Source organism: Chinchilla lanigera, unplaced genomic scaffold (genome assembly GCF_000276665.1).
Source record: "Chinchilla lanigera isolate Chin_1 unplaced genomic scaffold, ChiLan1.0 scaffold00008, whole genome shotgun sequence".
In the NCBI taxonomy this organism is placed as follows: Eukaryota; Metazoa; Chordata; class Mammalia; order Rodentia; family Chinchillidae; genus Chinchilla; species Chinchilla lanigera.
The window spans coordinates 8,144,994-8,169,970 of record NW_004955409.1 but is presented as its reverse complement, the minus strand read 5'-3'; the positions used below and the strand labels follow the sequence as shown (position 1 = coordinate 8,169,970).

General features: G+C 48.9%; 1 protein-coding gene across 2 annotated transcripts in view; it reads left to right on the top strand.

Moving 5' to 3' along the window:
- The window catches only part of Slc28a2 (solute carrier family 28 (concentrative nucleoside transporter), member 2), a 29,534-nt gene extending 5,286 nt beyond the window's left edge, over positions 1-24,248 (top strand). Inside the window, exons 5-19 of one of the 2 annotated variants that reach the window (XM_005376738.1) lie at positions 8,249-8,340; positions 9,527-9,710; positions 11,690-11,831; positions 12,993-13,106; positions 13,516-13,593; positions 14,303-14,383; positions 15,174-15,254; positions 16,554-16,679; positions 16,759-16,889; positions 18,025-18,193; positions 18,386-18,583; positions 19,153-19,234; positions 21,024-21,122; positions 21,929-22,040; positions 23,783-24,248. In XM_005376738.1, coding sequence (XP_005376795.1) covers positions 8,249-8,340; positions 9,527-9,710; positions 11,690-11,831; positions 12,993-13,106; positions 13,516-13,593; positions 14,303-14,383; positions 15,174-15,254; positions 16,554-16,679; positions 16,759-16,889; positions 18,025-18,193; positions 18,386-18,583; positions 19,153-19,234; positions 21,024-21,122; positions 21,929-22,040; positions 23,783-23,900 — 1,807 coding nt within the window. In that variant the 3' untranslated portion in view covers positions 23,901-24,248. Of the gene's footprint in view, positions 1-8,248; positions 8,341-9,526; positions 9,711-11,689; positions 11,832-12,992; positions 13,107-13,515; positions 13,594-14,302; positions 14,384-15,173; positions 15,255-16,553; positions 16,680-16,758; positions 16,890-18,024; positions 18,194-18,385; positions 18,823-19,152; positions 19,235-21,023; positions 21,123-21,928; positions 22,041-23,782 lie in introns of those variants that run through there. The other variant, XR_001232515.1, reaches the window with a different exon arrangement.
- The last annotated feature ends 729 nt before the right edge of the window (positions 24,249-24,977 follow it).

Here is a 24,977-nt window from a genome sequence, read left to right as displayed (position 1 = left end):
AGGGATGGACACTGCCCACCGAGTCTGGTGTGCTGATCTTTGGTGTAGAGGGGAGGATGAATCAGGCCCAGTGACGTACGTCTGCCTGCAGTGCGGCTGATCTCTGGTTGTGGAGGGAGAAAGAGGCGGGCAGAGAGACTGTGAGAAGTGGCAGCCTCACCCTGATCCAGCACAGAAGATTTTATCGCCTTTCTTTTCCTTGCTTTTTCCCGGCTGGCCCATTCCTCCGCAGCGGCTCAGGGAAATGACCCCACTTTAGGGCAGGCTGGAAAGCCGGGAGGAGCGGGCGCTGTGCCGGTGCTTGGTTCTGGGCTGCGGTGAATCTGAGTCTTCTGGTGGATGAGAGAGGGAGGGGCTGGGGCTGAAAGAGCGGGGTAGCCACAGAGGCCCCAGGACACAGCCCCAGGGGTGAGCAGCAGGGAGCTGGGAGTCCCTGCAGGGTTTGCCTTGCTGGGTGGGGAGGGCGGCTGTTCCCAAGGTGTTGGAGAGGAGACCCAGAGACAGGGGAGGTGACAGGGAGAACAGGCACCTAGGCCGGAGAGGGACTTTCCATACAGCAGCGGTGGAGGGGCTAGGGTAAGGAGAACTAGGCCGCGTTTCTGTCATGCCGCGGCCCTGAGTGACAGGGCGGAGTGGTGCTGGCCTGGGGCCGGAAGTCCTGCCAGAGGTGTGGGTCTGACGGGGCAGGGAGGGCCCGACAGGGGGCAGGGAGGGACTCACACTTTCCCCTTATTGGTCTTCTAAACGCTACACCTTCGAGTTTGTGGGTCCAGTTGGAGTGGTGGTGCATGCCTGTAATCTCAGCGCTCTGGGAGGCTGAGGCAGGAGGATAAGTTTGAGCCCAGCCTGGGTGAATACGAAACGAATACGAAAGTATTTGTTTACACGCGTGGCTTTAGCTTTCAAGTTAATTACCAGGAAGGGGAATCTGGACCACAGGCCAGATTCATTTTCTTATACACTTTGTTGAATTTCAGCTCCGAGCTTTTCTTCAGGTGAGCCTTGACTTCACAGAGAGCCCCGTTAAGCAATCACAACTCACAACATTCACGCGAAGCCACAGCCCCACACTGGACCTGGCTGGCACTTATCTTCACCACTGGGATGAATCTGCTGGTTTCTTTCAGCAGTTATTTTAAAACTGCTCTTCTTGTTCAATCCCCAGTACTACCAAATGAAAACAAATAAACAAAACATACAGCTGATCTTTCCAAATTTCCAGTCCCACTGGATCTGCCTTTCCTACCATTTCCCTGCCCAGCCCTGCTGCTGATTAGCACACAGTCCGATTTCCTTCTCTCTCCTTCCCTCCTCTCCCTCCCTTGCTCCTCTCTTTCTTCTTCCTTTCTCTTTCTCTTTTCTGTTGGTGGTACTGGGGATTGAACCTAGGGCCTTTGTACTGAGCTACATCCCCAGTCCTTTTTTGCATGTTGTGTTTTGAGACAATGTCTTGCTAGGTCACTAAATTGCCCAGACTGGGCTCAAAGTTATCCTCCTGCCTCAGCCTCCCAGAGTGCTGAGATTACAGGTATGCACGCCAAAGTCATTTCTTTCTAGAAGTATTTTTTGGTCATCAGTTTCCTCATTCATCATGGCAACACCACTTATATTATCTTATTTGCTTTGTCTTCTTTTTGTCTCTCTCTTGCTTTTTAGCAAATCTGCCGGTTTCTGCTTCAAAAAAAAATTTTTTTAGACAGGTCTCACTATGTAGTTCAGATTACCCTTGAACTCACTATATAGCCTAAGCTGGCTTTAAACTTGTAGTAATCCTCCTGCCTCTGCTTCCCAACTGCTGGGATCACATGTGTGCGCTGTAACACCCAGCCAGTTTCTGGTTTTTAATTGGGCTGTTTAGGCCATTTATATTTAATGGATTAATCCTATTATCTTGATGTTTGTTTCTTGTTTCACCTGCCCTTTGTTCCTCTTTTCTTCTTTTTATGACTTCTTTCACATTAACTAAATTTTTTTTTTTTTTGTCTTTTTGAAACAGCGTCTCGCTATGCAGTTCAGGCTGGCCTTGAGCTCACTTTGCAGCCCAGGCTGGCCTCGAACTTGCAGTGATCTTCCTGCCTCAGCCTCCTGAGTGCTGGGATTACAGGTGTGGGCCACCATGCCCAGCTAACTGAATATTTTAAGATCCACAGTTGTCATGTATTTTACCCCTTATACCTATCATAAATGCTACTTTACAGTTATTGTTTATTAAACACATCTTCCCATATCCTCCAATTTCAGTGTATTTGCTCTTGCTCGCATGTTTAACTTTTCCCCTTATTTATCAGTGTGTCCTCCAGGTTTGAATCAGAAGCCAGTCTCTTCCTCCCCTTCCTCCTCCTCCTCCTCCTCCTCTTCCTCCTCGTCCTCCTCCCGGTGCCGGGGATCGAACCCCAGGCTTCACACATGCCGGCCATGCAGTTTGCTGCTGAGCTGAAGTCCAGCTCCTTCTAGGCATCTTTCAGATCCATTGCTCTCCACCCCTGCACAAGGCCCTTTCCTCACATGGTGTGTCTCTCCTTCCTTAGAGGATTCCCCGGCGTGTTTCTTCTTTTTACAGTAAACAAACAAATCAGCCTTACCTCCACTTTGCGATACTTTCCTTCATGGTCACGTTGCGGGATTTATTTGTTTCTGTTTTGCCCTTTGCTACGCACTTCTCAGCCGAGCACAATGCGGTTTTCACCGCTGCTCAGCTGAAACGCTCTCACCGGGTGACCAGGGAAGCCTACTTGTCACGTTCAAGGCACAGCCACCGTCTCTGCGCACCGCGCAGGACGACCTTCTAACCCCTCCTGAGAGCCGGTGTGTGCACACGTGCGCTTTGTGTGTGTGTGTGTGTGCCTGCATGTGTGCACGTGTGAGTGCCTGTGTGCCTGAACCCAGGGCCTCACGCATGCTAGGCAAGCGCTCTACCACTGAGCTGTGCCCCCAGCCACAGCCAACGTTTCCTGGACAGCTAGAGGTGTAGCCGTAAGAAAGGGAGCGCACAGGATTGCAAACAAAGCCCAGTAGCCAGCCAGGGCCCGTTAGGCCAAGAATACACACCCCAGGGTCACACACGCTCCCACCAGGGGACCCGGGAGCCGGCCTCGGGGAGGGGCATGGAGCTGGTGTCCCACAGAGAGGATGGGTGGTGTCCTGTGAGAGGCAGGGTCGGTGTCAAAGCGGAGGGAGGGTCCATCCATCCTCTCAGAGCCAGCCTCAGGAGAGGGCTGAGCTCCCGGGCCTCGTATCAGCTGCTGTCTCTCCCTTCGTCTTTTCGCTGAGCCTCTTCCTCTCTCCCCCATTCACTCCCTGATTCCCGCTGCCCTGTCTGTGGGTTCATGTCAGTCTCTTTTGTAGTCAGCCCCCCAACCCCAGCTTTCTCTCTCTGTCTTTGTTTTTCACTGTCTAACTTCCCCAGGCTGGGTTTATTATTTTATTTTTAATTTTTGGTCTTTTTGAGACAGGGTCTCGCTATGCAGTTCAGGCTGGTTTTGAGCTCACTTTGTAGACCAGGCAGGTTTCAAATTTGCAACGATCCTCCCGCCTCAGCCTCTGGAGTGCTGGGATTACAGGCATGCGCCACCACGCCCGACCCCAGGCTGGGTTTAAAACTGTGATCCTCCTGCCTCAGCCTCCCAGAAAGCTGGGATTATAGGCATGCACTAACCATCATGTCCTGCTCTTTTTTCACTTTATTTTTGCAGTATGGAGCCCAGGGCCTGAGAGATGCTGGGCAGATGCTGGGCAGGTGTTCTACTGACCGCCCCCCTCCAGCCCCAGCCTGCTCACATACATTAGCATCCTCTCCTCCTGCCCATCTGAGCTGCTCCTGCATCCACTGCCGCTTCCCAGCACCCGCTGCAGACGTCACTTCCGCTTCCGGGTCCAGGTCTTCTAGAGTACAGGTCTGCGTAGACTCCACTGGCTCTCTGCTACCTACAAGGCAATGTCTGCCTCCCTACTCAGGCACATCACTGACATGCCCTGGTGTCGCCTTCTTCCCAGGCTTTCTTCCCCCTCTGTCTACAAGCTCCTGGGATCCCAGAGACAAAGAATCTCACTGTGATTTCCAAAGCATGAAGCTCACTCAAGCATCGTAACCCTCTCTGCCTCCCTGCACTTTAACCACTTAGCAAACCCTCCCCTCTCGCTTCCGTGTGCTTTGGTCTGTCTTTTCCGTTGTGGAAAGGTCTTCGGGTTTCACAAGCATGGTGCTCTGCTCCCTCTTCTGCACTCCCTTGGCATTGCTGACTTCCAGCTTCTGGTCCCTCTAGAATTTAGCCTTTTGTCTGCAAGGAGAAGCGGTTTGGAGGAATGGGTGGATCTGGGTTTTAAACCCCAGCTCTGCCACCTGCTGGCAGGCTGGTTTCTTTGCTTCTAAACCTGTAGTCCTCTCAGCCCTGTGGTACTTTGGGAAGATGGCGGATGAGGCTTTGAGGCTCCTGGTAAAACAGTTTCTGGCTTTTTTCTTCATGGGCAGACTTTCTGAATAAGCTGACAGGTGCTCACACTTCATCTCCTGAAATTCACTTTGCACTCCGTCATTCTCCTGGAAACACAACCAGTCACCTCGTCACTGTCAAATCTTGCCGTGATTTTTCTGTGTCATGAAGTATCATCTACTTCCCCTCCTTTTAAAAAACTTTTCAATCTGCCTGTAATCCCAGCACTTGGGGAGCTGAGTTTCAGGTGGCCCGTCCTTACCGGGCTCCATTTTTTTCCATTCGTGCCTAAGCCTACCCTTAGGTACCCTCAGCCGCTGAGGCAGCAAGATCTCCTTAGCCCTCAGATTCCTACTGAAGTCACTAAAAGATGTGTAAATAGCAGCAAACCATATCATCACAGGAAGTCCACAATGGATATGTCATATACTGACAACCTAGAGAAAGTTTGCTCGCTGCAGAATTATACTAAAAGGCTTGGCCTGAAAAGCCGCCGGGGCAGAGTCAGGACAGCACCTGCTGGGGGAAGCCTCCCTGCCTGTCAGGCCACTGCTGCCTTGAACTCGAACTCGGAGACAGAAAGATTCTGGAAGGAGGAAGGAGGGTGGGTGGAACGGCCTGCCGGAAGTCCCACCACACGGGGCCTCCCTGTCTGTGTGCGCCTCCGGCTCAGGGCTCCACGTCAGTGTGAGGAAGAGCTGACGTCTGCTGTCATCTGAAATGGGCTCATCAAACAGCTGTGGGCGCTGCCTGGAGGGAGAGCTCTTTCCAGGCAGCAGCCATGACACTCAGCAGTGAAGCCCCTGTCTGTGCTCTGGCTTAGGGTCCCTCTGCCTGGGCCCAGGGCTCTCAGAAAGGGCTGTTCCCAGCACAGAGCCTCTGCATCCAGTTTACGTCAGCTGGCTGCGACCTCATAGGCCTTTGCCTGCTTTCCCTGGCTCCTCCGCCCCTGTTTGGTTTCCTATCTTGCTTCCGGGCATCCTTTCACTTCCAAAGCTCTGTTTCCGTTGTCCCTTGGACACTTTTGAATCGTTCTCTAGTCCGTGCCCAACACCACCCAGCCCCGCCATTTCAGTGGCGCACATAGCAATGTGGTATCCGTCGCGGGACCCGCTGACAAATTGTTTTTATTCCATCATCAAAATAAAACCTCTGATTCCATTCGATGGTCACTTCTGCCACATGCATACCACTATCTGGTCCTGGATCGACTCATTTCTTTCTCTTAGTTTTTGCTTCAAGCTACAGCAGCAAAGACTCACCCAAGACCATACTGCCCATGGGCACTAGAGCAGGATTCTCTGAAGGCTGCCCCAGGTTTTCCATCTTAACTGCCCGGTGCGTTTCAGTCCCAAGAGCTCCATGTGCCTTAGTTGGGAGAGATTCCACATCTTGTAGACAGGGCCACTGAGAAAACGCATGCACACCCTGATGGCTTGTGTCTAGATGGTCCCCTGCCCCAAGCCTCATGCAGTCTTGGGTGGGGCTTCTTCCGAGGTGTCCGGTTGTACAGTGTGTGACACTGGGATTGACTCATGGTGCAGTGCTAGGTTCAAGGGCACTCGGATTAAGGCTGTGTTATCCACCTTAAGAAACCTGGTTAAGATATAAGGATCAGAAAGACACTGTTAAGGTCCCTTGTTGCTTCTGTTACCTTCTGCTTACCATGAACTGTTGCCCTTCTGCTATGTGCCATCTTGCCTTGGAGCCAACCAATTATGGACTGAAACCTCTATGAGCTATAAGCCAAACAAACCTTTCCTCCTTTAAGTTTGTGGGGTTTTTTGGTGTCAGGAATCAAACTCAGGACCTTGTGCTTGCCAGGCATGTGCTGTGCCATTGAGCTATATCCCTGGCCCTTTTCTTTAACTTTGGATGTTGGGTATTTTATCTCAGCAGCATAAAAAGAAACTAAGACACACACCTTGCTGCTGGGCCTAACTAAAGTCACATTCAGCTAGCTCATCCCATCTTGTCCCATGAGCTACAGGCAGTAAGCGTGTACACGACAGGGTTATCAGTAGTCTGCACCTGGGCAGCCTCCGACACATATTCTTCTCGGGGGTACATACTTCCCAGCAGGGTATGGGTGAGGTCCCAGAACTCACCACCTATCAGCTAGATCTCTTTTCAGTTCTGCTTCCTAATATTGCATAGACACTAATGCTCAAACTGTACCGTTACATGAGGCAAAGAGCTTGGTCATATTAGCGAGACCCTGCCCCAGGCTGGGTACCAGGACTGAGCTTCTATGTGCTGCTTCCCAATTGCTTCCAAAGGGTGAGAAAGCTTGTTTTCTCTTTTTCTTTTGGAACATCTGTTATTTATGAATTTCCTTTTTCAACCAGATACCCAGTTCCATGCTGATATTCTAGGATCATGTTATTCACAGGTTTTGCAGAAAGAAATAGACTTCATTGGTTTCTTAAAGCACCACTGGACTTTGGTTCCCAGGAAATGGTGGGTCTGCGTCAGGAGGTGACAGCAGAGCTCTTGTGTAGGCCTGGGATTTCTGTCCACGCGTGGACCAGGGCATGTCTCCTCATTTTGCAGTGGTCTTGTTCAACTGGCATTTGATTGGGTGCGAACAGATTCTCACAGTGTATTGGCCTGGGCCCCAGCAGGAGAGAGATGGTATACTTAAAGTAGGATAACTGGAGGGGGCTTTGCGTACAAAGAGACCGTTAAAAGGGCCGGGCATGGTGGCGCATGCCTGTAACCCCAGCACTTGGGAGGCTGAGGCAGGAGGATCGTTGCGAGTTCGAGGCCAGCCTGGGCTACAAAGTGAGCTCAAGGCCACCCTGAACTGTATAGCAAGACCGTGTCTCAAAATACCAAAAAAAAAAAAAAAAAAAAAGAAAAAGACCGTTACAAAGATGTGTGCAAGGGGTCACAGAACCCAGGAGGAAGGGTACTGAATGAAGCTCAGGCTTGAAGCAGGGAACAGTTACTATTCCTAGGCTGAAGGGATGGGATGCAGGAGAACCCAGCAGGAGCGAGACAAAACCTCCCTCCTCTGCTTGCGGACGTCAGTTTTCCCCCACTCTGGTGTCCCACGGGGTCCCCCTGGCAGAACCCAACTTGAGAAGCCAGAGTGCATGGAGTTCATTGGCGCTGACCGCCTGGGTTGGGGTGCCGGAGCACAGAGCGGGGGGAGCAGCAAACCAAAGATCTGGTACCTGCGGAAGTCTAGGGCTGAAAGTAAGTCCTTCCTGGGGGTGGGGTGTGGGTGGAAAGGAGGAGCAGGAAGCGAGTCAGAGGAGTCAGGGAGTTAGCATTTTCAAAGTTCTTAGAAAGCGCCCAGCACATGAAAGAGCTATATAAGTGTTGGTGAAGTCAGACTTGAATAGCGGCACTTGGTGGATATCCTCAGGCCTGCCCCCAAGGGATTCTTGGGGTTGGTGGTATTTTCTTTCCTCTCAATGCACGCCTGACTGTTAAAGGTTATGGACTTGTGTGGTTTTTGGAGCGGGATGGCCAAATGGCCTCTAAAAACAGGCTCTTCTGAACACAGCGGCTCAGCAGTACCTGTCCTTTTATGAAAGGAAAAGAGTTATCCCTGATCTGCCCCATCATTCACTTCTAGGGTAGCAAGGATTTTGCTGGCCCAGGCTGAGTTAGGCCTCTGACCTGCAGTACCTGGGCAGGTTTCTGTCTGGTTTCTTGGGCACGGCTGGGAAACCGCTAAGCTTCCCCTAGATGAAGAATTTTCTTCACTGACTAAGACCAAGTTGTGCCTTCTCCAGGTAATCTAGATTCTGTGATTCATACAGATGGGATGCAGTGACTCTTGTGTTTTAATTTTCGGCTCTCATCAGGAGGAACCTACAGCCTTTCGTTAAGACAAGAAGTTTCTGTGCGCGACATGCCAGGCTGTTCAAGAAGATCCTGTTGGGCCTCTTGTGTTTGGGTGAGATAATGAGGATTTATGGAAGTGAGAAACACCATCCTTTTGGAATGTCACCTTGTGTCATGATGATTACTGGGTGAAAAGCAATCTTATTCACAAAGTGACCTAGAGGCTATTTGATGTATGGGTCCTAACTCCTTGCAGGCAAACCATAATTTATTCAATTGCACCTGCAGGAACAAGTAAAATTTGACAATAAAATAGTTTTCAAAACTGTGTCATTTGACAGACTTAAAATATTTCAGAGAAGATAGGCTTGTTTCCTCCCTTTTAGTGTCTTGATTTCACACAGAGCATAGTTTCCCGTAGTCTTTATGAGAGAAGCCCGTGGTATACATGATGTATTTACTGGTTTACAAGTAAAGTCACTGATATAAAATATTTTTAAAAGACAGAAAATCTCTGTTTAAAATAAACTGTCAAGGCCGGGCATGGTGGCACACGCCTGTAACCCCAGCACTCGGGAGGCTGAGGCAGGAGGATCGTTGTGAGTTTGAGGCCAGCCTAGGCTATGAGGTGAGCTCAAGGCCAGCCTGAACTGCATAGCGAGACCCTGTCTCAAAAAGACAAAAATAAAATAAAACAAACTGTCAGTGATGGACTTCTTTTTTAATGTATGGGGTATTGATGTCAGCATTAGAAGCAGCTGGGATGGTGACAGCACAAATTATATTTTAGGATGGCTAAGGAAGGGCGAGGGCCATGTGCTGTGCTTCCTTGTGGGAGCCTTGTTTATATGATTTCTCTTACTGCTGTTTGGGGTGGGGAGGATCCAACCCAGGGCCTCACACACACCAGGCACGGGCTCTGCCAGCCCTATGTTTACAGGGCTTTGCCAAGGGGAACGTTTCACCTTTTAACGTGTTAACAAGACTGGGGTGACACAGTTTCAATGATAGATAAATGGCTTTTGAAGAGTCTATCGGTGGATGCTCGTGGATCCTATTCCAAGAGATGCAGAGAGGGTATCAGATAAGAGCGAGGTGTGGCCAGGGGCCAGGGCACAGAGGCCATCTTCAGAATACACTGGAGTGGCCTTGGGGGTCTGCGAGGGGTGCAGGGAGGCCTCTCCTGGTGGGTGGGGCCTCTGCAGCGTTTCTTGCTAGACGCCGTGAGCGCTCCAGGCAGGACCCGCGGCGGCCCTCGGAGGCTCTGCTCGCTGACCCTCTGCACCTCCTCTTTTTAGCGTACACTGCCTACTTCCTGGCAGCTTGCATCCTGGATTTCCAGAGGGCACTGGCCTTGTTCGTCCTCACCTGCTTGGCGATCTTTGTCCTGGCTCAGCACTTTCTGAAAAAGCTCCTCGGTAAAAAATTAACCAGATGTCTGGAGCCCTTGAAAAGATCTCGCCTGCGAGTTTGGATGAAGTGGTAAGAGAAGAACCTCAGCATCCCTGGCCCCATGACTTACCCCGAACCCCGGTCTGCTTCTCCTTTTTCTCTTCCAACCGTTCCTGAAGGTGCTTCTTTGCCCTCACCTAGGCTGTGCAAAAGCGAAGGGCAGAAGGCAAGTAGCAGCGCCTCGCCTCTGCGTGCCGGCCCTCAGCCCAGCATTTTTTTTTTTTTCTGGACCAAAATAGTTCTTTTATTGAAAAGCAATAAAAATAGCTGCAGGCCAGGCATGGTGGTACACACCTGTAATCCCAGCTTTTAGGAGGCTGAGACAAGAGGATCCTGAGTTTAAGGCCAACCTCAGCTACACAGCAAGTTCGAGGGCAGCCTGGACTACGTAGCGAGACAGTCTCATCAGCCCAGTCGTATAGCCTCGGATCTCAACAGGCCAGGGCGCAAGAAAGGCTCGGTTTTGGAGAACAGTTTCAGTCTGTTTAAAGTCAGGCCAGTGTCAGAAATGAGAAAAACCATGCTTGCCTCCAGCGCTGTAATCCCAGCGCAGGGGCTGGCAGCTGCGTTGTTATCCGGTCATTTTGGTGGTCATCTGCTCTCCCTTAGATCTCTGCTATTTTTATGCTTTCCCCTACCTCGTCCTCCAGAGTTTCTCCACCTGCGGATGTCTTGGGGTTTAAGGAGAAGCTTACTGTTCAGTATTCACTAAAATTGGATTCCAAGCAGCTCATCGGTCATGCACATGTCCTTTCACACAGGTGGGGTGAGAGAGTAACTTGGATTTTCCACCTAGCTCCTCTTTTAGCCCACTGTCCGGTGGACCCACAGATAGTAGGTGTTAAGGACGTTTGCAACCCAGGATAAGCTGGAGAAATTGCACCACCTGGGGCTGGGGATTTAGCTCAGCGGCAAAGCGCCTGCCTGGCAAGCGCAAGGTCGTGAGTTCGGTTCCTAGTACCGGAGAAAAACCAAAAAAAAAAAAAAAAAGAAATTGCACCACTTAAATTTTAGTCATTGATTTATTAGACACTGGGGAGATAGAGCTGCAAGGACTTTACTCATTAAGAAGACAGATTCTCAAAGCCGGATTTTCTTCACTTTAGTAAAATAGGTTTCCAGTGAGGAGAGCTCTGCACTTTCAAGCATGACCTGTGAGTGGCTTTTGTTGTTTTGTTCCGGAGGTGTCACGATTGAACAGGGTGCTCTTTTGTTTTGTTTTCATCGGAGATTTTTTTTTTTCTTTGTCTTTTTGAGACAGGGTCTTGCTATGCAGTGCAGGCTGGCCTTGAGCTCACTTTGGAGCTGGTCTCAAACTCGCAATGATCCTCCTGCCTCAGCCTCCCGAGTGCTGGGGTTACAATGTGCACCACCACGCCCGGCTCCCTCCTAATTTTTTTCCCTTGGACTTGAAGGACTGTAGCGCTCAGATGAAGAAATCAGTTGTGTTTCATACCCCAAAAGACCATGAGAGCATGAGTAGTTGATCTGTAGCTAAGCCTTTTCTTTTGCCCTTTGAATGGTTAGAGATTGGGAGGAGATTCATGAATTCAGCCCACACTTGTCCTCCTGGGGTTTTGTAGTATCTTGATTATTTGTTGGAGCAAGCTTTGAGAATGAGTCTTTGTGTTACATTTGATTGATGCAAAAACTTAAGGAAAAGAAAGTCACGTGATTTGTGTCCTCAGATTAGAAGCTTTGACTTCATTCTGTGAGTAGAGGCGTTGGGAGGGAAGGCAGGAAAGGGAGGGAACTACTAAATGAATGGTTTAGCACCATAATCAAGACATAATCCTCTGTCTGCTCAGGAATAAGTGACTGAGTTATGTCACTTGTCCTTGGAGTGAACTTCTATATTTAGAGGTAATTATTTACCATTCATTCACTGAGTCCATGATGTGATCGGATATCAGGAATCGAACCCAGGACCTTGCACTTGCCAGGCAGGTGCTTGTGCCACTGAGCTATACCCGCAGCCCCATGTGGTGATCTTGGCTGTCCTTTTACAGGTTGTTCGCAGGTGCTTCTCTGGTCGGCCTTATCCTGTGGCTGGCTCTGGATACGGCCCAAAGGCCGGAGCAGCTCATCTCCTTTGCAGGAATCTGCATGTTTCTCCTCATCCTCTTTGCCTGCTCCAAACACCACAGCGCAGTGAGTCGTGGGTGTGTGGGCTGGGCACAGCAAGGGTCAGGTACCAAGGACACGGTATGATGTGTGGTCACAGACACAGTGTGAGTTCAAATAAATATGCGTTACAGTGAAGGACACATTGCCATTAATCCGCCTCAAAACACTTCCACTTATTTTGAGCACACTATCCCCTTGCTTTTGCTGTTCTCTGAAGCAGTTCTAGAAGTTCTCTTTTGTGTCTGTAGTTGCACTGCTGAGACTGCCTTGATGTTCAAAATTGATTAAAAACATTTCCCTTTCATGGTCCTTCTGGCACTGGGGAAAAGCTAGAAGTCACATGGTGCCAGAGCCGGTGAATAAGCTGGAGGAGGACACACTGTCATATTTTTATGAGCCTGCTTTTCCGCTGGTGGCACTCTGTAGCAGCACTGTTCTTCCTTGCACCTGGGGAAGACACCCATGAAAGAAGACTTCCAGACCTGCTTCAGAAAGTGACAAGAATGGTGGGATAATCACGTTGGAAGTGAGGCTGGGCATTTTGAGGGAGCTCACGGCAATGTGTCTTTTACTATAACACCTTGTTTTTGATCACTTCTGGTGCATGTGTCAAGTATTCTTTACAAGGGTGTAGAACTATGTTTGGTTTTGTTTTTTGTTTTTAACAACTCCTGGAAGTTGCCTTTTAAAGAGCTTTGTTTCTAAGTGAAGTTTTAAAGCTCTCGGAGGTCATGGGTGGCTTACCTTCCAATGCTAGGTTGCAATCTATTAGTGAGTCTTGGTACAGGTTTTGTGGGTGTAGGCCAGCAATACAGAATAAAGGCGAAAAAAGAAAGAAGGAAGGAAAGGAAGAAAATAGGATACAGTAGAGGATAGGGTTGCACTGCACACAATAATATTGAAGTATTGACTCACGAAACTTGTTTACACGGGGATATACGTATGTATGGACTGTGTCATCTAACTTCTAGCTACATTTTAAAAGCCGTGTGGACGTTTGTGTCTGTTTATTTATTCCTACCTTGTTTTCCTCACTGTCCCAGCTCTGCTCCCTACATCATCTCTCTCTAGATGTGCTGTTCACGTCCTAGGTTGGCTCTGCCCTGCGTCCATGTATCCATTTTAAAACTTGAGCCAGGCAAAGGTCAACAACTCGCATTAGAATACTCTTCTTATTGCTCCTAGGTGTCTTGGAGGACGGTGTTTTGGGGCCTGGGTCTTCAGTTTATCTTTGGGATCTTGGTCCTCAGAACCGATCCTGGATTCATCGCTTTTCAGTGGCTGGGAGGACAGGTTCAGGTATGGGAAATTAAATGTGAGGGCTTTGTCCTTTTAGAGCCCTGGAGAAGGGAGATTTGAGGGAGGTGTGAGAAGATTAGGCTGCGCTGTGCTAATGAGGGTGGCGGTGGGGAAGGGCGGAGAGTAATGGGATACAAATAAGAATATGAACAGGGCCGGGGATGTAGCTCAGTGGCACAAGCACCTGCCTGGCAAGCGCAAGGTCCTGAGTTCAATTCCCGGAAAAAAAAAAAAAAAAAAAAAAAAGAATATGAACAAAAAGCGAAGAGAGACTCCTGGGGTCGTATCCTGGCTGCAGGCCATCAGAGGGAGGCCACGCTCGGGAATGGCAGCAGGTCCTCATGACACATGAGGTGGGCCCCATCTTCCCCCAAGCTTCACGCTTATTCTCTGTGCTTTCTCCTTTCAGATTTTCCTGGACTACACTGTGGCTGGCTCCAGTTTTGTCTTTGGAGATACACTGGTCAAAGATGTCTTTGCTTTTCAGGTCATTAACTATTTTATGGGCGGGGATGACGGTCAGTGGAGGGGCAAGGGAGGAGACAGTGAAAATATGTGTATAATTTCACCCTAAGAAAGAGGGTGAACTCATCAATAAAGGAAACAGTATCTATCTTTTGCTCTTTAATCCTATTCTGAAATTGGATAAAATAGGGATGGGCAAGAAGGTCTCAAAAAAATCTCTTTGCCGGGTGTGGTGATGCACGCCTGTAATCTCAGCACTCAGGAGGCTGAGGCAGGAGGATCGTTGTGAGTTTGAGACCAGCCTGGGCTACAAAGTGAGCTCAAGGCCAACCTGAACTGCACAGAGAGACCCAGTCTTAAAAAGAGACAAAAAAAAAAATCTCTTTGTGGTTTAGTATCAATGTAATAGTAGATTTGCAATGCATTTAAAATTTATTCTTGGGTTGGGTGTGGTGGCACACACCTGTCATCCCAGCACTGGGAAGGCTGAGGCGGGAGGAACGTTGTGGGTTTGAGGCCAGCCTGGGCTACAAAGTGAGCTCAAGACCAGCCTGAACTGCATAACAAAACCCTGTCTCAAAAAGACAAAAAAAAAAAATTTATTCTTGAGCACATCACATCAGATGCTCTTGGATGCTGAGAGCTTAATTTAGAGGAGGGATTCACAGTTTACTCACAGTAGACTGTACATACAGTGTATTCTTACCACCTACTCACCATTCTCGTTACAGTCCTTACCAATCATCATTTTCTTTGGGAGTGTGATGTCCATTTTATACTACCTGGGGCTCGTGCAGTGGGTAGTTCAGAAGGTGAGTCATGTACCTACTCCAGGCAGGAGATGGGCCTTCATCTTTGGGTCTGTTAAGGGCATGGAGATGACAGTTTGGAACTGCTCCTATGTAGGATATAGAGAGTTAGAGCCAACATGCAAAGGCAAACCCTTCCCAGTACGCCTGATTTCAAACGGCATGTTAGTCAGATTTCTCCTGCTGGGACAAAGTATCTGAGGAAGTCGGTTGAAAAGAAGGAATGGTTCAACTCGGCTCACGGTTTCTGAGGGTTCAGTCCAGGGCAGGCTGGCACCACTGTTTTGTTTTGTTTGGGGCCTGTGATGAGGCAGAACATCATGGTAGACCGTGTGGTGCAGCAAAGCTGCTTGTGTCATGGTGGCCAAGGAGCAAAGAGAGAGAGAGGACGGGGTGAGAGTCCCAGTGTCCCCTTGAAGGCCACTCCCTCAATGACCTAACTTCCTTCTGCTAGCCCCACCTCCCATAGTGCCACGCTGGCGACCAAGCCTTCAACACATGGGCTTTTGGAGACATTGCAGCTCTAAACTATAGCCAGGGGTGGCCCAGGCCCCGGATAGGCAGAGAAGCTGGGCTCAGCCACCCCTTTGTTTTGAGTTCCAACATACTTGCTCTGCAGGCAAGAGGCCTCATTTCTGGTCGAGGCTGTGCGGATAACTCATCCTGTGGCCTCAGGCCCACTGCCTCCCAGGCCTCAGTTTTCTTGTCAATAGGATGGAAAAGGAGGGGTTTTGCTGGACATTCTTTGAGGTTCCTGCTCATGCAGATGGTGCAGATGTCTGTATCCTTCTAGATCGCCTGGTTCTTGCAAATCACCATGGGCACCACTGCCACAGAGACCCTGGCTGTGACAGGAAACATCTTTGTGGGGATGGTAAGCATCCTGCGGCTTTCGGTCTTGTCTTCTCTGGGGAACTGAGAACTTGGCAGTAAACAGGTTTAGAAAAGTGTGCTTCCTTATGAAAGGCAAATAAAGACTATGGGGCCGTGAGACTGCAAAGCCCTGATGGAATAATACTCAGAAACCCTAACCCATAAACCCACCCATATATCCTCACCCTTCATCCCTAATAGTATTTTCAGGGGCACACTTAACCTGAATGGATGACCCTGGCCATAGACTCAACTTCGGGCACAGGAATTCAGGATCTTCTGGTCTAAATCTTATTTCCCTTTAGGATCTACTAGGGTGTTTGACCTATTTTTGGTTTTTTCCAGTGATTCCCTATGATCCTTATTTTCAGGGTCTCTAAGGAGGCGATAGCCTGTCTTGCTCAGTACGAAGACCAGACTCTTTCCCAAAATCCTTGGCTTGTCTGTAAGGCATATGTACTGTTATAGGCTATCAGCTGATCAGCTCAGTTAGGGATGCTGGCATGTCAGACTGACAAAGAGTTAGTACGGAGGTCTTTCTGTCCCAAGGCTCTAGGCTGGTACTTGCTTCTGATATGTTCTCAGAGTACTCTGGGTACTTCTACTATATAGCCCTCCACATTTTGCTGAAGTGATCCGTAATCAGCTTAGTTTCCCCCGCTAGAGTCTAACTCCTAAGAGCAGGAGCTCCCTAACTCATATCAACATCCCTAGCATCCGGTATAAGACTAGGTATATAGTTGGCACTATAATTAAACGATAACAGTGTGGGTTGATGTAGGCATAGTTTACAGAGCTGGACCTTCATAAATTCATAACATTTTCGCAAACATTTCTCTTGATTATTTCGTGAGGATTTCGCTTAGGTCAGGTCTTTGTAATTCATTTAATGAATACTTTGAAAGCATCTAATGTGTCCTCAGTGAGTGTGTTTTATGAGTTTATTCAGTACGTGCATGGATTTAGACCCTGAGAATGTGTAAAGGAAACATGTTACGTACCTTCCATCACAGTTTAAGCCATGAGACAGACACACACAAAAGCAGCCAGGGCACGGTCGGGCGTCAGAGGAAGCAAAGCAGACACTGGGAAGACCCGAGGGCAGAGCTTGGGGCCCACGCACCAGCGCTGGGTCTCACTGAGTCTCCGCTGCAGGGGTGAGATTTGGACCAGGACAGCATTCACACTGGAGGGATAAATGTCTAATGGGTCCAGTCCCTGGGCTGGCGAGGGGGTGGGGGGGGGATGACGCTGGCACAGGAGTCACACCCTCTTGGAATCTGTTTCTCCTTGTTTATAGACAGAGGCACCTCTGCTCATCCGCCCCTACCTTGCAGACATGACCCTGTCTGAGATCCACGCCGTGATGACTGGAGGGTTTGCCACCATCGCAGGCTCTGTGCTGGGAGCCTTCATATCCTTTGGGGTAGGCGCAGTCTGATGACCTTTCCCAGTGACCCGGGCTGGGTTCTGCAGAGATGCTCATCCCTGGCCTGGCCCTGCAGATTGACGCGCCATCCTTGATCTCGGCCTCTGTGATGGCCGCGCCTTGTGCCCTGGCCTTGTCCAAGCTGGTGTACCCGGAAGTGGAGGAGTCCAAGTTCAAGAGCAAGGAGGGGTTAAAACTGCCGCGTGGGTGAGTCTCAGGGGGCGCTTCACAGGCAGGCTCAAGAGTGGCCCTGTGGTGGCGGAGACATCATCTCCCTGTGGGAAGAACCTGACCCAGGTCCTGTCTTGCCCCAGGTCCTGATTTTCTTTTGTGGCTGGGTCCCCCACCTGCCACTGTCTGCACACCACCATTTCTTGTCCTTGGTATCAGCGCCATTTTATGACAATTATGTCTGATACTGCTTCTGAGTAATTTCCATGACTAGGGTCACTGAGGAACTGTGGACGACCACCTAGGTGACTCTCCTTGAAAGAGGAGCAATTGCCTCCATTTTGGCTGAGCCTAACTTTATTTCCATGTATTGATATGTACAGAGCTGGCTAGGACCCTTTCCTTTTCCCTTCAATTGGCTTAAAGCAATGTATATCAGTCTAGCCGAGGTGCTGATGGTAATCTTTGGAGAGGCGTGTTTCCCTAGCCAACCTTCCACCTCCTCTCCCCCCGTTGTTCCCACGAGTGAGCTGGGATGAGGCGGGGTGTGTGAGCCAACGCTCCAAGCTGTAGGCTGGGATCGAGCCACAGGATAGAGGCTATGACTTTTTGGGGCTTAAAAGATTACACATCAGATCTAAAACATGGAACCCAAAACATTAGATACTATCTCAGTTGTGTTATGCACATTACTCTTTTTGCAGATCCTTCTCTCTGCATTTGCAGAGGTGACTTTTAAGCCTCCTACCTAGCCCGGCTCACAGCACTCACCTGCTTTTCAGGGTTCTCACAGTCACTCGTCCTCAGGCCGCTCCCTTCTTCATAAATAAATAAAACGCGGGTTTAGTTTTGGGTCGAGGCCTTTGTTTTGGATGGCCATCACTGTGGGTGGACTTAGGACCCCTTGGTTCCTCATAACTGTAAATACGCCTTAGAGTTTGCCATGCTTTGTACTAAAAGTGGTAGATTAAAATTAACCCACTAGGATTACAAATATAAACTCTTTGGGCCAAGACGAGGACTGGGAAGGGCTCTCTCTAAGGAGCGTCATTTCCTTTCACCCTGGCCTGGTCTCCACCTCCTGCCCTGTAGGAATGGTGGACATTCTCTTCGTTGAGGTGCTGAGACTGCTCTAGATACCATACCTTTTCCCTGTGCCCACTAACCGCAGGAAGGAGAAGAACATTCTGGAAGCTGCCGGCAGTGGAGCCACAGATGCCATAGGTCTTGTCGCTAACATAGCCGCCAACCTGATCGCCTTTCTGGCCATTTTGGCCTTCGTCAATGCTGTCCTGTCCTGGATGGGGCAGATGGTGGACATACACGGGCTCACTTTCCAGGTAAAGGGTTAAGTGTGCTGGGCCGCCCTGCTGTGGTTAAGAGTCCTTGACCTGGGCGTGTCCTCCTCAGAGTAAGCGAAAAGAGAGCGTGTCAGGAGCAGGGGAAAGACCAGGCCGAGGCTCCAGAGAAGGCTCCTGGCGTGAGTGTTGCGATCCGTTCCGGGCCTCCCTGGGTCGCTCTCTTTCATTCAGGTCATCTGCTCCTACGTGCTCAGGCCCATGGTTTTCATGATGGGTGTAGACTGGGCAGACTGTCCCATTGTGGCTGAGGTGGTCGGAGTCAAGTTCTTCATCAACGAGTTTGTGGCCTACGAGCAGCTGTCCCAGTACAAGAACAAACGTCTCTCTGGAGTGGAAGAGTGGCTCGCGGGCGAGAAGCAGTGGATTTCTGTAAGTGACAATCCCGGGAAGCACACACAGCTCAAGAGCTCGGCTGTGGATGTTTGACGGTAGTCGGAAAGTGAGACGCAAAAGTTGGCAGCTGAACCGCAGATACTTTCCAGTGGTGCAGGCCTAACCACGAAGCAAGCAGAACCATATGTGCGGCAGCCTCTTCTTCACTCGCTCTGCTGCTCTGAGGTCTGTGTGCTGTTTCTCCCCAGTTCTCTGACCCACTTTCTGCCTGCAGTGTAAGTGTTGGGTCCTTACTGTGTCCAGGAAAGACACTCTTTTATAAGCCATCTATAAGTTGCTGTGACTTGATCTCCTTTTTCTCTCCGTCTCTCTAGCTCTTCCTTCTCCTCTCTCACTCTCATGCCTTCACTTTACAGTGACACCAGCGTTGGGTGGAGCTGGTGACGGTTTCCGTCCCATCGTCCCCACAGTAACTCAGGAAGCGGTTGTTTTCTGAGCCCCCTTTGTACACAGGAGGCTCTGAGTACCCTGGGACTTTCATTACGAGCACGAGACTGCACACATGGGATTGAATCGATCTATTTATTTATGTTCATTTTCCCTAGGTGAAAGCTGAAATCATTGCAACATTTTCTCTCTGTGGATTCGCCAATCTCAGTTCCATAGGAATCACACTGGGAGGCCTGAGTGAGTTGCTAATTTTCTCCAGTTTCCTGACAAATCCGCCAGACCCCAGCTTCTGTAGTGGGAAGTTCTGGGAGCTCAGCACACACAGAAGCTGATGTGACGGGCCCTCTCAGGCTGCAGTTAACTCAGAACTAAAGCAATCGAGCTGCTTGGCTAGGGAGTAAGCCCTTTGTAATCTCAACTTCAGTTGCTGTTTTCCTATTGTTGTCAAAGTTCCCCAAGCAACAAAAATTTTTTTTTGTACCAGGAATTGAACTCAGGGTCTTGCTCTTGCCAGGCAGGCGCTTGTGCTGCTGAGCTATATCTCCTGCCCCGAAATTTAAAAAAAAATTTCATTCTGCTCTGAAGGAGAAAATGTTATAGTGTTTGTTTCACCTTTAAATGGTCCTAGTGCCTATATAAGTGGGTTTTTTTTATTATTCAATTTTATTCTGAAATCAAGGTGATTACTAGTTGTCTTTACAGAAACAGGACTTTTTTTTCTTTTTGAGACAAGGAATCAAAAGCACAAATGAGCTGAGAGTAATCCTGTATTCCCAGCACTGTAATCCTAGCATTCTGGGAGGCCGAGGCCAGATCATCACAAATTTGAGTTCAGCCTGGACAAGCTGTGATTTAAGTGAGACCCTGTCTCAAAATAAAGAAATTAAAAAGGGCTGGGGATGTAGACAGTCCTGGGTTCAATCCCTGCTCTCTCTCTCTCTCTGTCACACACACACACACACACACACACACACACACAGATAAGTGAAAGCAGCAGACACACAAGACAGATCCAACAAGGCAAAGTGTTGGATCAAATGCTAAAAGTCCCCAGTGTGGGAGGAGTGAGTCTGAGACGCAGACATCAATCTACTTAGGCTGCTGGAGATAGGGCTAAAGGCGGGTGATGGTTGGCGGGAGAGCAGGAGCAAGGTGGGCTGGTCCTGGTGGGCAGGGGCAGGGGCATGGCCAGCAGATCCTGGTTAGAAATGGATCTTAGAGCAAATAAAGCTCGGTGCATGACAAAAGCATCATTTTCATGGAAATCTTTTTCTGTGGTAGAGTCATTCAATTTATTTATTTGATGCTGAGTGAAAAACTTGAAGGTGAAATAATTTCCTTCTGATTCATCGTTTCCCTTCTGTTCAATACCTGTCTGTATGGTTCTAACTCAGATGCCTGGTGATTGGTTATAAGAAGGTCAGCTAATAGCGGGATATGCGTTGTCTGGTGAAGACTTAGGTCAGTGCTGTCTGCTTTAGTCCTTTGGCTCAAGATGGTCCATCTAACTTTTTTTCTTTTTGAGACAGGTTCTCACTATGCAGTCCAGGCTGGCCTTGAGCTCACTTTGTAGCCCAGGCTGGTCTCGAACTTGCAACGATCCTCCTGCCTCAGCCTCCCAAGTGCTGGGATTACAGGTGTGCACCACCATGCCTGGCTCAGGTCCATTTAATTTTGGCTCAGGCTTAAGAGTGCAAACCTCAGTTGGCGGCTGTCAGGCATTTGTACCCACCTGGAGCAACTCCCTGCCTTGCGTGACCCGGACACAGCTTAGAAATGGTCACAGAGCCTCTGTAGTGAGAGTCAGATGTAGCATCCTTGTCAGGGGAAGCCTGAGCAGCGATCCCTCAGGACCAAAGCCTGCGCACACCTAGGCTGACGCTGGCCAGGCATAGGTGGTCGGCGGTGGGGATGCTCTTCCTCTGCTACACTTCGCTCCTCTGCATCCTTCTAAATGGGAGCTCATGGCATGGAAGTGACATCAGGGTGAAAATGAGACCAAATTACTTTGTTTTGTTGTCCACAGCACCAATGGTACCCCACCGGAAGAACGACTTGTCCAAGGTTGTGATCAGGGCCCTCTTCACGGGGGCCTGCGTGTCCTTTATCAGTGCCTGCATGGCAGGTAGGTGCCTCAGGGTGGTCTCCCAGGGAAAATCACGTCCCTGGCCCCTGGGATGATGGCTGTCAGAGTACTGATTCCACTGTCCACCCCATGGACGTGTAGAAAAGGGATCTCATGTACAGGGTCCTCAATTGAGAACTAGTACAACCCTATGGAAATCAGTACGGAGATTCCTCAAAAATTAAAACTAGAAATTCCTTTTGCCCCAGCCGTTCCCCTTCTAGATACTTCCCTGTGATGAGTTAAAGTCATCACATGGCCACGATCCCTGCACACCCATGTTGATAGCAGCACAACTCATAACAGCGAAACCTTGGGAGCCAGTATAGCTATAACAGATGAATGGATACAGAAAATACTGTATTCACACACAGCGGAGCACTACTCTGTCATAATGTAGGATACATTTGAGTCATTTTTAGGAAAACTGATGCACCTTGAGACCATAATGTTAAGTGAGATAAATCAGACAAGCTTAAGTATCACATAGTTTCTCTTATATGAGAAACACATAGTATAAATAAATTAACGAGCAAAATAAAAGCTAAGTAACAGGAAACAGGGAGCTAGGTCCTTGGAAATGGGAAGGGGATGAAGGGATGGAGGGAAGGAGGGATGGGGTGGGGATGAACCAAGACTTAAGCTGTGTTATGTCCGTGGACCAACCCCACGGGGAATGCAATCATTGTGTACGGCAATCATGGACAAATAAGAATAAGGACTAGTAATAAAAAAGAACGGGGATAAGGAGCCTCTAAGCAGGTGCGTCAAACCTCCCCCTTAGCATCTGTGTCTCCTTCGTCCAGGAATTCTCTACGTGCCCAGGGGAGCCGAAGCGGACTGTGTCTCCTTCCTAAGCACAAGTTTCTCCAACAGAACCTACGAGACCTTCGTGTGCTGCCGAGAGCTCTTCCAGAGGTGAGCGAGCACAGGACCCCCCTCTTCCACGCTGTCCTCCACGAAAAGCTCCTGGGGGTAGGAGAAAGGAGGCCTGGAGGGCGTCCTGTGTGAGAGGAGGCGTGCATGTGGCTGACAGAGATCTGGGTTCTTTCCTTGTCAGGGGCACCTTTGCTATTGGCTCCTCTGAGCCCAGGGGCCGGGTTCTCTCTGTATTGGTGAGGTGCTGAGGAGGAGCGGGGCAGGGAAAGAAAATAAAAGAAGTGGTTTCTCTGACGAGAAGTTAGTGTTTTTATTACAATTGGGATATAGATAGAGTGAAGGTGAAGATTTAGCAACAGTCCCCAGTGGTGAAAAAATTATGGGCTTCATCACACAGAATGAATATTCCTGAGAGAAGACAAAGTTAAATTTACAAAATCAGGATGCAGTCACAGAGTGTAAACAGGAGCTTATTTATCAGTGTCTAGCGTATGCAAAGAACCTATCGTTAAACCAGGAAAACTAGTTTGGAGACACACAAAAGGAAGGGCTTAAGGCCTTGGTGGGTCTGGTACCGCGGAAGCAGAAGGCGTATGCTGCTGGTGACCCGTGGGTGAGAGGGGAGGTTTAGGTATGGGGCTGGGAGACCACAGCAGGCTGTGTAGGAAGTGCTAAGCAACATGGGCTTTGACCTGAAGGATTCTGAACACTGGTGAGATCAGCTGTGCTTTTAGAAGAGACTCTTCTGGTAGCCACTGGGTACCGGGGAGCTGGGTGAGCACACTGCTGTGACAGGGTTAGCGAGAGACGGCAAGAGCCGAGGCCAAGCGGCTGTGAGGATGGGCTCCTGGAACCCAACGAGTCAATAGTGTTGGCCGGCACTGCCGGGAGGAAGGGACGGGGTGAGGAGGATAAAGCACCGTGACTTCTGCCTTGGGCGAGTGAGTCTAAAAATGCCATTGATTTATGGAGAGGATGTTGGGAAGAATACGGCCTCATTCAGCGTTGGCTATGCTGATTTGGAGCTAGCTGTGGGGCCACCCTGTAAAGCTACTCTCAAGCCCACTGGGGTGTGAAGCTCAGGACAGGATCGGAGCTGGAGGTATCCTTGGACATTATCCCTAGTAAGTGGTCTGTTCACTGGACAGGTGGATGTTCCGGTGCTAGCTGCTTACAGGGCCACTAGGTCAGTGAATGGATGCTATCCAGCCTGCGCTCTGAGTTCATCATCAGATGAAGCCACCAATGTCTGCCATCATTAAAAGCTGAATTGTATCTGAGTAGGTCATTGGCTTGGCATAGCTTTGATCACTGTTCTGATGGCAATCTAGTCACATACTGAGGGTCATCAGCAACTAGACTCTGGAAGGGATGTTTTTGTCCAATTAATTATACTAATTTAGTCTGAGCCGTTTTCCTTTCTCAGAAGGAAAAAGGCCTGGGGCTGTTACCATGCTTTTTGGAATAAATTCAGTTTGAGATCATTGCGAGGCATAAATTTTGCCTCAGGTCTCTAGAAAGGAAAGTTCTAGGTGGACTGTGGCTAGGAACTGGGTGCAGGAGCGGACACACATCGTACAGCGTTCCTGCTGGTGTTACAGCCGGTATGAATGGGGGACAGATTTAATTGGCTCTGATTTATGTAGTCATGGCAGATGGGTGCATTTTTAGGCTCTGGTTTTGCTTCTCACTGCCTGGGAGTAATTACTGATATGTTTTATTGACTTGGTTTTTTTTGTTTTTTTTTTCTGACACACTGACTCTCTGGTTTTTCATTTCAGTACTTCTGTAAACGGTACCAACCCACCTTCTTTTTCTGGTCCCTGGGAAAACAAGGAGTTCAGTGCCGTGGCTCTTGCTAACTGCTGTGAATTCTACACCAACGCTGTCTGTGCCTGAGCCGATCGGTCCATTTCCATGACACTTCTTGACGGCTGCTTTGTGGTCAGAGGCATCTATGCACTCAGGGTTACCATTCTGTACTGAATGTAGGGCCGGGGATACAGCTCAGTGGCACAAGCGCCTGCCTGGCAAGCACAAGGGCCTAAGTTTGATTCCCGGTACAAAAAAAAAATGTAATGGATGCATGAGGATCTGTGATAGTAAAATATTCCTTTTGGTGCACTGTATCCCAAAAATGGAAATCAGCATTTGTCTTTCAATTGTCTGGGTGAACCAAATAGGAAATACTCCCTGCGTTTCTATTTGAAAAAAATAAATGTTACCATATCAAAAAAATCCTGAAAACCTGGCTCCTAGTTGCCATCTTAAAAATATGTGTTGTAGTATGCTATAAAAGAGATTTAGTAGGTGTCGCATCTGGGGACAGAGGTGGAGGGAGCTATATTTCTTGGAGTTTTGTGGATGCACTGGGCTTATATTACTGAAGTTACATATAAAAGGTACATGAATATTTCATGGTAAAAATTTTCCGGTTGTCACATATTTGTAAATCTGCAAACTCCTTGACATCAAAACACAGTAAACAAAAAGTTCTTTTTGTATGCAAACTTCTTAGGAATGTGCATTTGTTAAAGGTTCTTACTTTGTTTTAATTTTCTCCTCCAGCCGTACTTGCTTCGGGTACGGCTGAATACAGAAAACTGTTAAAACAGTGGTTTTCAGTGGGAAGCGGGAAACTGTGCTTCCCAGGGGACATTTGACAGTGGCTGCAGAGAAGAGCGGACGGTAGAACTGGGAGGATGCTACTGACATCTACTGGGAGAGACTGGCATGGCGGCGAAGATTCCTACAAGCCTTGGTCAGCCTTGCACACCAAAGAATTCTCAGGGCCCAAGGTTAATGGTTCTGAGACAATTTAGTGTATTTACTTATTCATGCAATAGTATTTATTATATAAATAAAAATGGACATATGGGTCCATCCTAAAAAGTTACACAGAATTATCATCTGGCCCAACAATTCCATTCCTGCATATATATTCAAAATAATTGAAAACAGGTATGCAAACAAGTA